Source organism: Gallus gallus, chromosome 4, assembly GCF_016699485.2.
Source record: "Gallus gallus isolate bGalGal1 chromosome 4, bGalGal1.mat.broiler.GRCg7b, whole genome shotgun sequence".
Lineage (NCBI taxonomy): Eukaryota > Metazoa > Chordata > Aves > Galliformes > Phasianidae > Gallus > Gallus gallus.
In genome coordinates, this window is record NC_052535.1 from 47,819,015 (window position 1) to 47,833,487 (window position 14,473).

General features: G+C 43.0%; 1 protein-coding gene across 29 annotated transcripts in view; it reads left to right on the top strand.

The window, feature by feature from the left end:
• ADGRL3 (adhesion G protein-coupled receptor L3) overlaps positions 1-14,473 on the top strand; it is a 493,084-nt gene that overhangs the window by 421,573 nt on the left and 57,038 nt on the right. For all 29 annotated transcript variants that reach the window (XM_015276460.4, XM_015276462.4, XM_025149811.3 and 26 more), the window contains 2 exons: positions 7,112-7,321; positions 8,432-8,652. In XM_015276460.4, coding sequence (XP_015131946.2) covers positions 7,112-7,321; positions 8,432-8,652 — 431 coding nt within the window. The remainder of the gene's footprint in view (positions 1-7,111; positions 7,322-8,431; positions 8,653-14,473) is intronic.

The window sequence follows — 14,473 nt, forward strand, 5'->3', positions numbered from 1 at the left end:
CAGTGGTCTATTGCCTAAAGCGATACAGCCATTTCAGATATAAAGAGCAAGCTGAAGTTATTGCAGTGCTGGCTTAACTGTATATTAGCACTTGTGGGATTAAACAGCAGTGAATGAAAGCAGAAGCGGGTGCAGGATTGCAAAAACACTTAACTGCAGAATTAAATTACTGGAACGATTATGTGATGAATTTTGCAAGACAAATTATTTTGTACCATTAAAAGAGTTCTCAGAAAGAACTATGTTACTTATTGTAATGTTATTAAATAAGAACTGTTTTAATTAAACAGAAAAGTTATTGAATCTACTCGTCTTCAGTGGGATTTTAAAATTCAAAATACGGCTGTATTTGAGTTTGTGTTATGAAATGAAATCTGTGACACCAATGAACTCCAGGAATAAGGAGATGTAAAATGCACATCTGGTTATATATTGCATGCTTCTGCTTTTATGAATGTCTTACCTGCAAAATACTGTTAGCAGTTGTGTAGCCTCCCCTAGAAAACTACACAAGCCTTGTTGGTAAGAAAATCTATCATACTCTCTGACTGAGCTATCATGAATCACAGAAATTACCGATAGGAAACCTATTAGGTCAAGTAATCTGTGCCTACAGGGTCAATTCAGAGTGGTATATCTGGTAGTAGTCCTTGAGCTTTTTGTGTAGATGGACTGTAAATCACTGCAGCGAGTTCCTTGAGTTCCCAACTCTTGGTGTGACGCACACCATTTTGAAGTGAGCTGTAGCTCAGTCTTACTATTCCTTGCTCTGCCACATCGGACTTCTTGATGGTCTGCATCTGTGCATTCCCTGAACTGCTGGCCCAGATGTGCTCAGGTAACAACTTCAGAGTGTTCAGCTTAAAAAAAAAAAAAATTAGAGCCTGCCTTCAAAAACATTGAGTCTGAATGCTGGAAGCTGCAGCTTATTTAATTTGGTTTCTTAGTTCTCTGCTTACAGGTGCCAGAAATTTGAGAGCACAGCAATTCATTAACCATAGCTTCTTTTCCCTTCCCAGTCCAGTGGGTATTTATTTACTTAATATCATCCTTCTTGGGTCTCTGGTCCATGAGCTGTGGCTAGATCTACAGTAAGGAACTGTGCCACAGAGTGGGGACAGCATCACACTGCAGGGTTTCCTGATCCTCTGTCCTAAAATTTACACTGGAAATAGCTCTCATTCACAAGCACTGTGCCTCATCCTGTGTATTGCCATCCCCTTCCTTTCTCAGTGAGAGTGATGTTTAAAGCAAGCTCCTCCTTGATTAGATTTTAGACTTCTAAACACATTATTCATCTCTGACTACATGGCCATCTCTTTGGTCCGTATGTCTCTATGCCCGCTTCATCCTACCCTCCCCCAAATAAACTCCTTATACTGAGGAGACTGTTGTGCCTTGATCATATTTAGGCTGATTTTTGCAGAGTTCCTGTGTGTCTCAACCATTTGGGTTTCTTCTTTGACATCCAGTTTAAATGTCATTTTTGAAAGAGGTGAATGGAATGAACAAAGAGAGGGAAAGGTTATGCTTTGGCTCTTTAAAGAATAAGCAGGGAAAAAGGGGGATGAGATGCCACACAGCTTGTGCTGTTCCTCATCTTGGAAGGTGTAGCTATATATATGAGGACTGAAGGGAAGGTTGTGGTATGGTGTAGCCCTATCCCGGCTCTCCTGGAGCTGGGCTGGTTAAGGCCATCAGTGTTAGAGCAGGAACTGATGATGCTGTGACCAGATTTTTCTGTGAGCTCAAGTTAACAAGCCAGCAGCTTGGCTGTGTAGACATCTACACTGTGAGCTTAGCACCACTGCTATGTCTTTTTTCTTGGGTTAGAAATGCCTTATGAGTAAGCAGAGCTGTGCCACTTTACCAACACCAGCCACCATGAGAGAGGACCAGAATGTTGCTATTACTGATCCAAACCACTTCTCCTCACCTGCATCATGCAGCTGAGTGTGACTTGCCACAGGAAAGCTGCAGCAGTGTCAGCAGTGACACTGCTCCTGGGCTCTTGCCATGCACCCTATCCACAGCATGGTTTATAGTGCATGGTGAGGTGAGATCTGTACCCATTTCCCTTTGTATATGCCCCTGTGTCACATTATTCTGGCAGCTAAACCACCTTGCACGAGTGCTCAGAATTCAGAGCCTTATTTAAAATATGATAGTGAGAAGCCAGTGACATTCAGGGGGGGCATCAGGCTCTATTCCTGGATTACGTTCTGACAGTGTCTGTGAAAGCAGGGCAAAGTTGTGCTGCCTTTGCAGAGCACGAAGGGAATGCACACCTAGGTGGCTACTGTATTCCAGCAGAATAGGACTAGCTGCCTCCCTTGGTGCATCTTTGGAAAGGAAAGATAGGATGATTTCTAGAGCAGTGGGACAACCCCCCACCACAGCCCCCTCTCCCCCCTTCCCAGCCCCGGCACATGTCCCATTTGGCAACAGCAGAAGGAAAGCCCCATTGGAACCTCTCATGCCTGCATAACCACAGCAAGCAGTGCTGTTAAGAAGTCCAGGAACCCTTGGGGTTTCCTCCCAGTCCAGGAAGCCCAGCTGACACTTCTGGCATATCTACAAAACCATTTGCTTGTAAAGTTAAGTCCTTTGTGCTTTGCCATGAAGCATTACAACTAGGCTGCAGCAGTAATCCTCTCTTGACACCAGTGATGGGGAAAGAGTGCAGAGAGAGCCTAAATGGCTCTGGAGAGCTGCAAATCTGAGAAGCTGCAGAAGCAGCAATGCGCAGGAGTTCAGATCTGTCCCACTTGGGTCTCTGCCCAGCCCAGCACTGCCAGCTCCCGCTGGGCACCGAGTGGTCATATCTGAGCGAGTTGACGACACTGTGTTATTATTTACTGCTTGCTTATTCCTCCACCTCCAAACATATTACTCTTTCCTTTCCTGAAGGGACAGATTAGGCAAAGGAATGTGTCCTTTGCTGCCGGCAGCTTGGTTTGGCTGCTGTTTTCTTCTACTGATGCTTTTAATAAGGGAGGAAATGGCTGTTCATCTCGGGGAGAGCCATTCTGTCATAAGCTGACATTCCCTGGGATTTGTTTTTATTAGCTCAGCTCTGCTGTGCCGGCGCTGCCAGAGCTGCTCATTGATTTCACAGCCTGGATAATGGCTCGGTTGCCTGTTCATCCACTGTGGTGGCTATTGGGGCTCCTGTAACTCCTCCTGCATAGGTTTCCATCAGAACTCTCTCCCACCAGCTCTTGGTCCCACTTGAGCAAAAGAAAGGCTTTATTCCAAAGCCAGAAAGCATTTCCTTCACTGAGTTTGGGGTCAGGTTCTTCCCCAAGTTGCAGATGTACAACTTATGTAACAGAGAATATTTTTACATGTATATTTTTACAGTGTTACTGCAAACTTTGCTGCTTTTAAGCCTGCACTGCAGTTTTTGAATCCAAAGCAATGTATCCACCTGGAAGTTTTTGTGCAGTTCACTTAATGATTGCTCCTATGCTGAAGATAATCCATGTGTCAGCTTACCTTTAAAGCTAGCATGGCTTTAGCAGTAACAAAACTCAGTGGCTTGCATAAGGGGCTCTGGAAGTCTTGATATACAGGTCTTGGCAGCCATAATACATTTGGGCAAGTTGGTGTTTGATTGATTCTGTCGGGAAATTGATCCTTGTCATGACATCTGGGATGTCCCATGGGTTCTTCTGCTTGCCGACATCTTCAGGAGATTATTGAGAAGAAAAGGTTGACTGTTATCAGCACTCTGATGGTTTTGGATGTGCTTTACATGCTTTAAGGACCTTAGGGTTTGCAGGGTTCTACAAGGATATCATTAGTGTATATGTCAAAGCTATTTTGTCCTTGGTCAGGAAATGCTTGAACAGTGTCGGGGAGGAGCAGGATATAGAGAAGATGTGCTTATTTTGTGTGTTTCGGTGGTTGGGGGAATGAGCTTAGATATTGCAACCCAGGCACAAAATGTCAGTGTACTATTTGTTATACTTACCCCTGCAAAGTCTCATGCCAATTGGGCAAACCAGGTACATTGCTACCATATTTCTCGTGCAGCATCACAGCTGATAGCAAGGATGATCTCAGACTATTGAGGAGTGATTACCTCAATTCCTCCTTTTTCTACATTATTCCTGCGACTGGCACACTCTCTATGGCTAGTGGCAGGATTTGGTCTCCAGCAAAAGGAAAGTGGCCTGCCCTTTTGTTGGAGTTGCTAGTGTAAAAAGCTCTGGATGTTTCTGGCCTAGGGGCAGGTGACACTGCCAGGAAAAGGACACCAGTGCTTGTCTAGACCTCACTGCCTTGGGGGTTCTGCTGTGACCCCCAAAATTGGGTGTTCCCAATGGATGGAACACATCCAGCCTTTGAAATCCATCAGTCCATCTCACTTCTTCTCTTGGACTTTACAAGAATAGCTACAATTTATATTTATTTGTTTGTTTGTTTGTTTGTTTTGCCCTAAGGTATTTTTAAATTGCTCTTGTTCCCAGTTTATTGTTATTATTCCTCCTTGTTTGTTCTTTGGCAAGTTTGTTGAGGGTGGGCGGAAGTTGTAATTATGGAGAGGTTGTTTATATTGTTGTTTCCCAGTACTTCAGGGATGGATGTTATGGACATGAAATCAGTATTATCATTATGATTAATATTAGAAAGTAGAGTAGTAATTTTAGGGCCAGTTCTCTTTAACCTTTTCCTCATTGACTGGGATCCTAGACTTGAAGGTATACTGGGTATATTTATGGATGACACTAAGCTGGGAGGAGCTTTTGACTCCCTGGAGGATAGAGAGGCTTTGCAGAGAGATCCTGACAAACTAGAGGGCTGGTCCACATGAACAAGAGCAAGTGCTGGATTCTGCAGTAGGGAGGGAGCAAGTCTGGTTATGTGTACAAATTGGAGGACAAGAGGCTGGAAAGCAGCTTTTCTCTGAACTTTGTCTCATGTATGGGAAGAAGCCCCGAGTATTCCTTTTGCTAGGCTAGCTGTACCTTGGAATTTTTAGGTCTGTGCCACTGGCCTCCTGTCACTCACTCTTCCAAAGCCCTCATGGTTGTTGTCTCCTTACCTATACCTACATTAGCAGCATTGTCCTGCTCTCTCAGTCCCAGAGCCTTCTGTCACTTTTGCCTGGCAGGTCCCTCTGATTAGGTGAGCTGGCAGGGCTGTTCAGGGAGATGTTATCTGCTGCTCCTCTGCAGCCTCAGATGAAAAAGAGAATGATTTGAGAGGCTCAAGGTTTGCATTAGCATGTCTTTGCATTGAGTAAATAGGGATGGATGAGCTGGAATGACACAGATACAGGAATGTGTGGCCACCAGGAAAACAACGTGCACTTAGTCTTCTTGGTTTGCTGGATGCTGGAGGAGCTGCATGGAACAGGCATTTCTATCATGGTCAGCAGTAAGCGCACGAGGATTTCATGCCTCAGTGCTGTACTTGATAAACCTAGCTCCTTCAATATCAGAAATGCTCAAAAGGTTCTGTAAGAGCATTTGGGGAAATGAGACTTCATCTCTCTGCCTCCTCCAGGGAGTCTCCTTCGAAAGAAAACCTCCAGCATGGAAGAGATGGAAGGGAAAGTCACTCCCCATCTTTCATTATCATTTGATGCCTATCACTCATGCTGATAAAGCCAAAGAGCTGAAAGATTTGAGTTGTTTCTCACGGGTGCTGACATAGCAGAGTGTATATCAGGAAAGGCCTGACATTTGATGTGGCTTTATCATTGGCAGGCAGGCAAAGAAAATGGATAAATTAATCACCTTTTTCCTCCATCTGTCATAGGCTTTTATCCCACAGGGAGGAAAATGTTTCCAGTTTGTCCTGGCTTTTTGAAGTGTGACACTATTGTATTTGCCAGTCTAAATAACACCTAAGTCATCAAAATGCCAGAAGTGGAGGGAAATGTGAACACCATTTATAACGCAGCCTGGTGGACCACAAAGCTGGGTTTCAAGGCTCTCAGGTCTTTTTGAAAAGGCCCTGGAGACTTCCAGAAAGTCTTTCCCTCAGCTCTTTGATTCTAACCACTTAGTCCCGAGCAGACACTTTGTGACTTGCCATGTATTTCTCATTTCTTATTTACATTTTACTAAGTAGTGATATCTCTAATTTCACCACATCTGGTGGAAATCTGTGGAGTTACTGGTGAGTTTTACAGCCTTAGTAAGGTGGTGGAATGCCCTCACTATTAGAGTCTCAGAACTATCCCCTCTTTTTTCTGCTGAGCAAATGCAATGCAAGCTCAGGAGCAGTCCAGAGATGTTTATCAGCAGAGCCAAAGCATACCTGTGCTACACTTTGCAAAACATTGTTGCTGGACTACTTAACTGCAATGGCCATGCTTGCATGGTTTGGGGTAAATGTGTTATAAGCGAGCGAAACACCCACTTGCCCAGCTTTCTTAATTTGTTGGAATTTAAAACAAAAGTCGTGTGAAAAGAGATGTCTTTTTTTTTTTTTCTTTTTTCTTTTTTTCTTTTTTTTTTTTGTCTTCTTTACATGAGGAGTGTTTTAGGGCTCAGTTTGACCTCCCAGGAGTTTTAAAATATAGCTCCAGGTCTTGAAAAAGAAAAATGTTCTTTCTCATTCCCCATTGAAAAGGAAGACAAGACATTTAAGTGTTCTCTTTCTGTCCAAAACCTTCAAGCTCATATGTGTCTGCAGATGTGTAAAGAGTTTTCTTTCACTGTTAAATGGTTTTAACAGACTTGTGGTTGTCAACTCCACAGTGTTGTGTATGAAACATTTTTACTCCTGAATTACAGTGTTTGATGGTTCTTTATACGGTACATCCTCTTCTTTGCCATGTTTGTGAAAAATGGAGCTGCACTAAAGACTAGCTATGATATCTCAATGTTTTCAGCAAAAACATTGTTAATTCTAGGATATTCTGAGGTCTAATTCTGTTTTGGTGCTTGTAGTTTGCCAGACATTTTGGAGTATGAGTTTCAGGCTACTGGATTCAAGTCTAGGTCCATTTAGTCTCAGTATCCTTCATTAGTTATACTTCATTGTGCCATGACTTGATGAGTCTGAGGGTCTCAGATAACCCCACTGTTTGCCTGGGATGGATTAGATGTTATACAGTATGTGGCTGATGATCTTTTTGTTGTTTTATCTCCAGCACAGCGACGCAGTGCATGACCTGCTTCTGGACTTCATCACCTGGGTGGGCATCCTGCTGTCACTTGTCTGCCTCCTGATCTGCATCTTCACCTTCTGCTTCTTCCGTGGGCTACAGAGTGACCGCAACACAATTCACAAGAACTTGTGCATAAGCCTCTTCGTAGCAGAACTTCTCTTTCTCATTGGCATCAACCGGACTGACCAGCCGGTAAGAGGCAAAACGCTTTCTGTTCCCCGTGCAGACTCTCACCTCACTGCATATAGAATGTTCTACCTTGGAGTGGGGTATATTCCAGTGCTACTTTACACCCTGTTTGAACCCTTGCAGGGTGAGGTTATCAACTGGAAGTCACATCCTGGTTACTGAAAGGAGATCAAGATACTTGCTTGTATTAGCTGCCTTGAGATTGCTAGATGGATGGAAAAAGTTGCTCCCTAAGCAGTGCCTTTTCACATTTATTTAACTCTGGGATGCATGCTGGTGTTCTGTTTTTAAAAAGAAAAGGCCTTCTTCCTACCACTGGAATGAATTCTGCATTTTCATGGTATTTCCTGTTTCTCAAATCCCTTCCCATAATATCGTGCCTATAACTGCTGTGTTGGAAAGCCCCTGGTGCATGTCAGACTGTCCACAGCACCAAGGATATTCACAGGGCAAGTTGACATTTGGAAAGTTGCCTAGGCAAAGATGTTTGTGGAGAGACTTCAGGAGTAGAAACAGCCTTTGCGAATCTATGGACAAATCCCAGTGCACTGGGGCAGTTAAGTCATCCAGCCTGCACACTTGTGTGCATATATGCCTGCATAACTCTGTCTGTCAACACACACACCAATCAGAAACAGAAATCTGTGTATACCCACACATACCCTGGAGTTAACAGCCAGAGAGTCACACTGAAATCAAGGGTCTGACTTGAAAATCATGGGAGCCATGGAAAAGGCCTGCTCTCATTTTAGAGGCTGTAGGGGCGTTGCTTGTAAATAGTATGTGTCCATATGTTTAATCAGCAGGTTGTACAAATGTGCTTATGCTGTTTATACTATATACATCTTTCTGTGTTTATTTACTTAAGTATGTACATATCTGCTTTTGTATCTTTGAATATAATTTGTACATACAGTTGTGTCTGTTTAAAAATAGCTCATATATCTGTTTTCAAAGTGGAGAAAATGTTCTTACACTGGAGATGGGAGAACAAGAACTCCTTCATTCTTATTAAACCTCCCAGTGAGAACATGTTTGCGTGTAAACTTGAGTGTTACATTAAGTTTGTATGGTACAAACACCTTCTCTGGCTCTTTTTAAATCTGTCTGCAGATTGCTTGTGCTGTCTTTGCTGCCCTCCTGCACTTCTTCTTCCTGGCGGCTTTCACCTGGATGTTCCTGGAAGGTGTGCAGCTCTACATCATGCTGGTGGAGGTTTTTGAGAGTGAACACTCGCGGAGGAAGTACTTCTATTTGGTTGGCTATGGCATGCCTGCACTGATCGTGGCCGTGTCAGCAGCAGTGGACTACCGGAGCTATGGCACAGACAAAGTGTGAGTGGGGTTTGGCTCTACTTGGACCTGGGCTGGAGGATGGGAGAGGGGAGGACAGAGGGAAGCGAGGAGGCTGGGATGCAGCAGGTGAAGGATGCTGTGCAGGCAGTTGTCAGCTGGGAGGCACAGCTCTCTCTCCCAGTGCAGTTCATGATCATACAGAACAAATTCCCCACCATGTAAAGATTTGCAACAGTGTTTTCCTGGGAAATTCTGTTGCGGAAAGTTTCATTGCATCATCTGTAACATCAGCAGAGGTAGCTCTTCCAAGTCTCAGTTTGGTATCAACAAGGTCACTCTTCTTCTCTAACCAAAGGGTATTTCTCATTTACGTGATGAAACATTGCTTTTTCTTCTTTATTAAGTGTTCTATCAAATTATTTTGCTTGGAGGCTCAGCTAGATGGTGACTGTAGAGTGCATTATGTTCTTTGTGAATCAGAGCAGCGACATCATTTACCATTATGAATATTCTTAAATGTTTTCAACATTGCTGAAACTGGAATCAAAGCACAATTTAGATGTTCATACAACACCATCTAATAGAAAACAGAGGGAAAATTCAGCCTTGGATTTTCTTTGCCAGCTTTGTTACAATAGCACTTACGGTGCATTTTTATTGATGTTATAATTTTATTTTATTTTTTTAATTTCCTTTGTCAGGCTGCCTTTCCATTATCATTTTAAAATGTTCAGTCTGAAGGCACACATAGCAAAGAACAAGTGACATTTCTAAAGCTCTATTTTAGCATAGCTTGGGTCAGAGTGTGGCATTAGTTGATACTTCGTAAAAACCAACTGCAGAATTTTCTCCTGAAAATCTTATTGGTGTACATGAACCTGAGTTCTTGCAGAAGCAAGGCTGTAGTGCAGTGGAACTTTACTGTGCCAGCAGGTGGGCTTCATCTCAGGTGCATATTTGCATCGTGCTCCTTCCAGAAGTGGGAGAATAGCAACCTGAATTTCTATGTGTCATACTTTGTGGAAAGGAAATAGCTCATGCAGATAAGGGCAAGGGGGAGTAAATTTTCAGGGAACTTTACCAATTTATCCCAGCAGTGTGACCTACTTTGACAGGCCTAAGGGTTAAAGAAAAGGTAGCAGAAGATCCAATTACAGTTTCTGGAATTCCTGTAGTAGTTGTGAGTGTTTCCATCAGTCGCCTCCTGCTTTTTGCCCCAATCAACTCTGCTATTCACATCCTGTCTTGAGTGATATATAATCCCCCACTAAATCAGGTGTTGAAACATTCTGCTGAAGCAGAAGGCAAATTTATTTTTCCTGTAGTGTTTCTACTGAGACCCATCTTTTCACAGTGGCCCCTATGGGGCACTGTGAGCCTCAAACACATTAGACTGAGTCCAGATCCCTAGAAGGCCAGCTGATATGCTCCCTTGTATCTGCTGTCTCCACCAGTCTGGTTTGCAGCCTAGTTGTTCAGCACCTTCAGGTTGTCACCAGGATGATGAAGCACAGGTTTGCTTGCCCAGCTACCTTGAAACACTGTTTGCCTGTGTGTTCTGCAGCATTACTGTTGCAGGACTTGTAGCAGCAGAACAATTCTCGTGCTGATTTGAGATGAAAACTACCACCAAACACGTTGCTCTGTACCTGGTGGGTGTTTAGAATTTCTTATAGTAAAAGAATTTGCCCAAATGCAGGGTATTCCTTTGGACATGAGGCAGTAGCGCTGCATTGGCATTTGATTGATTTGCATCTCTCCTGTCTATGTAGAGTCTCTCTTGATGCTCTGCATTAACAAACTACGTACAAATGAGCTGCAGTTACCTGCATGCAGCAGTCTGTCTGTAGCGTGGGAACACATGGCACCTAACCACAGCTCCTATAAAGCACCAGAGCAGCTTTGCATTGCTGAAACATTTCCATTCCCGTTAAATGTGCAAATGTTCCTCTTTGTAGCACAGCAGAATAAACAACCTCCATAGAACATGCTGCCTTTTCCTAGCCCAAATATTTCTATACATAAGTGGTACAAGCAGAAAGTTTAGCTGAAATTTGCTGGAGGTGAACTACAGAACTTTACTGTCTTTGTGTTGACAAGGCAGCAGTCAAAAGCCTGTGCCAGTAAAATCTCTCTCCCACCCCACAGCATGAAGTAGTACTTTTAGTGATTAAACATGTATATACAATATTTTGCAAATAAATATTTACAGAGATTTATAGAGCCTAAAATATTTATTTATAATCCCTAATTCTAGTCTGCACAATTTTATCACATTCTCATAGTGGAAAATAAAAAATATACAATATGTTTTGTATAACTATCATGCTCCATCTGGTTGATGGATGATGATGTATTTTTCTGTGTAATGTTATTAGAAGGGTAGAACTGATTAGAATTTGTAGTGAACTATATGCCAGGCATACATAATTTGATTGCAAGAAGTTGCTTGGTTTTGCCGGGTTTTGTAAAACATCCTCTGGAATATATTACTTGCCTCCCTCCATTATTTATTGCATTTGTTTAAGCAGGACTTATGGAGCTGTTAGTGTTATTTGTTTTTCACCTGGCATTTGGTGCCACCCTTCATACATCTCGGAAAGATTTGCTTAGACACCCCGTGTAGGATTTCTTGATTTGATTTCCCTTTCTAAACCCAGCCATTGTGCCCAGATTATGTAGCCAGAAGCAGGCAATTATTCCTCTCTCTGTTTCTTTCTTCGTCAGTTGGTGCTTGTGATTTTCTGCCCAGGTGTTCATATTGACGCTTTGGAGTAGCTGCCCTCTGATGATACCCTCTTACGCTTAATTATGCCAAGAATTGGCATTGTCTCTTTTCCTTTCTTTTTTTTTCTTCCTTTTCTTTGTTTTTGTTTGTTTAAGAGCAGTTCAAACCACCCATATTAGGGGATTTAGGCTAATTAATTTGATGCTATAACTAGGCAGTAGCACAGTGATTGCATTAAAAGACCATCCCATTCAGGCCAGTTGGGACTGTTTGTGTGAGCAAGCTGAGCCATGGTCCCTTTTGCCCAAATTACTCAGCAGTGTACATCTCATGTCATTCTGACTGTCATTTCTAAAGCAAAGGTGCAAAGCAGGAATCTCCACTGCAAGCACTGTGGTTGGGGGACCACAAGTGATTCCAGCAGTGCTTATGTTAACTTCTAAGTGGACGTTTCTTACACTCGCCAGTTATTTTCAGCAGCACAAGAAAATCTGAGGTCTTAAAAATAACTGAAAGCAAACATCACAATCTAATGGCTGTAACAGATCAGCTGCTGAGTCTTAAATGTCCGTGTCTCCGATTTTGCTACAGAAAAATAAGATACTGGGATTGCAGTTTTATAAAGCTACACCATTTGCCCTGTCCTATGTGTTAACCAAATCCATCCATCTCCTGCCTGGATCTGATGTCGAGCACTGTGGTGGGCAGCGCTGCAAAATGCAGAGGAAAAATAACATTTGCAGTTGTTAGTGTGCAAAAATTACTTGTGTTAAAAATTCAGTAATGGATTTTAGCAACATCCCTTTGAGAAGATTTGCTCAAGTAGCAGGCCATCCCAAACTGACAATCAGAAACTATTCCATATTCCCATACTATCCTGGGTTTTATATCAATGCCTATTACAAATCTCAGAGGAGAGCAGCTATGCTTTGAATGGCTCAATATATCCTATAAAATGTACTTGTAGGTATATTCATCCACTGGTGATCAAATTCATTGTGCCAGGAATCTCTCTGTTGTTTCTCTCCCTCCCCACTCTTTGGTATGCTATGAAGCAGGATGTACATGGTAAGCAATCCAGCTGTCATACAGCAAAATGAAAGCCTGGTGTATGTACACAGCCTCCAACTCCATCAGCCAGCCACCAACATTATTTGCATGTTAATGTTGCTGGAAAATAGCTTCTAACAATACAGTATGTCATGGATGGCTCCGTGAACTTGTTTTATTTTCAATGTTTGCTCTGGGTACTTGGTGGAGGAAGCGTGAGCAATGTGGATGCTGGACTGCGTTAAGCAGAACATATATTGCACCCTTGGAAGGCACATCCTGCGCATACATATCCCATTACCGCACACAGACGAGGAGGCTGCATGGCCATGTGAAACGAACTGCTGAACTCCCATGAACAACATGATATGTTAGGGCTCTTCAAATTTTATGGTCCAATGGCAGCTAATGATTGTTTATTGGTTATATTTAATACACACCAGGGATAGTTTAGTATTTGATTTCTCTTCATGCAGAAAATAGAGTAAACTCCTTGTGGTCTTTATTACTTGGGAAAAGCTTTAGGTGAATATAGTGACTTGTCATTGTGGAAAGGGAGGAAATTAAAAAGTAAAGAAAAGCAATGGCACGGAGCTCGTTACAAGCACAGCGCTGAACATGCTGGTGTGACTCTTCGAGACAGTAATGGGGTTTTGAGCATTTCCCACATCCATGGATGTGTGGATAATCTGCTCTGCATTGTGCTGAGCCCTGAAGCAGCTTGTTTGCTTAATGACAGCAGAATATAAACTTGTAATAAGCAAGTCCATGTTCACAGTGCAGCTGTGCATGGGGGGTCAGAAGTAACCCGGCAGCCCAAGATTAGCAACTTTTGGAAGTGAGTTGGCTGATTGCTTCCTTGTTTCAAGGAGCTCATTTATGCAGCTCATTGTGTGCGTGGTTTTGTCTTTAAGGGAAGAAAAGCTCAGTGTGGTACTTGTTTGATTAGCAATTTACATCTCTGCAACAGAATTGGCGGGATGCCTGTGTTTTGATGTTTCGTTCTTAATTTGCATTTTTAATGAGGTATGACTTAAGTGGACTCAAAGTCGCATCACTTGCCAATGACCACAAAAAGACTGGCTTTTTAGAATCCCCGTGTAGGTTAGCCGTAACCCTACAGCTTGCAGTTTAGCTGCCTGAGTGTCATGTGAAGTTTCATTGAAAGGCAATTTTTTATATTAAAATAAAAAATCACACCACCTCATTTGAAGCATGCAGAGAGGCAAGAAAGCCTTTTCTGGTTTTTGCAAGCTGGGTCTTGCTCTTGCTCAGATGAGGCCATCTCTCACGGGAATGGGACTGCTCTGCTCAGCATCTGCACCATATAGCTGGAGTGCAGGACCTCTGCCTGCCTGCAGAACAAATCAGGGAATGCACTGACCTGGCTTCTGTGCTGCTTCTCATCCACAGGACACCTCCATCGTCACTGCATTGTGCGCTACAAGCAAGGGGACCAATTTTTAGGGGAAAACAAGAAACTTCATTTGGCTCACTGAGGAAGAACTAGTTACTTTGCACTGATTTGCTCAGGCTGGCCCAGCTTTTCTCTCATCTTGCTGCATTTCAGCTTTCACCAAGCTATGACAATGTTTGGACGTTGTGTTGAGGGACATGGTTTAGTGAGAACTATTGGTGATGGGTGGATGGTTGGACTGGGTGATCTTGTGGGTCTTTTCTAAACTTCATGATTCTGTGATTCTATGAATATCTTGATGAGCAGACAGATGGGGACAGATGAAGAAAATATCTTGGAGGTGTGGGCGACCTCTACATGAGGAAGCTGTTGTGACTTGCATAGCAGGGAAGCAAGAGTGCAAAAGCAACCTCGGAGAAATGCAATGGATCATCTTTGAGCTCCTTGTTGCCAGGTGCTGACAAGCCTGGGGGCCATGGGGAAGCCCAGGGCTCTGGAGTCTCTCCCAGAGGGCTCAGATTTAAGCAAATGGATGCAGTTTTTCCCCATGTCTCAATCTAAACATGATAAGAACCAATTACATCAAATGCGACCACATGGCTAGCCAGTGTGTTTTAAGGATATGATGTTCTAGGGTCATGGTTAGTGGGCATGGTGGTGATGGC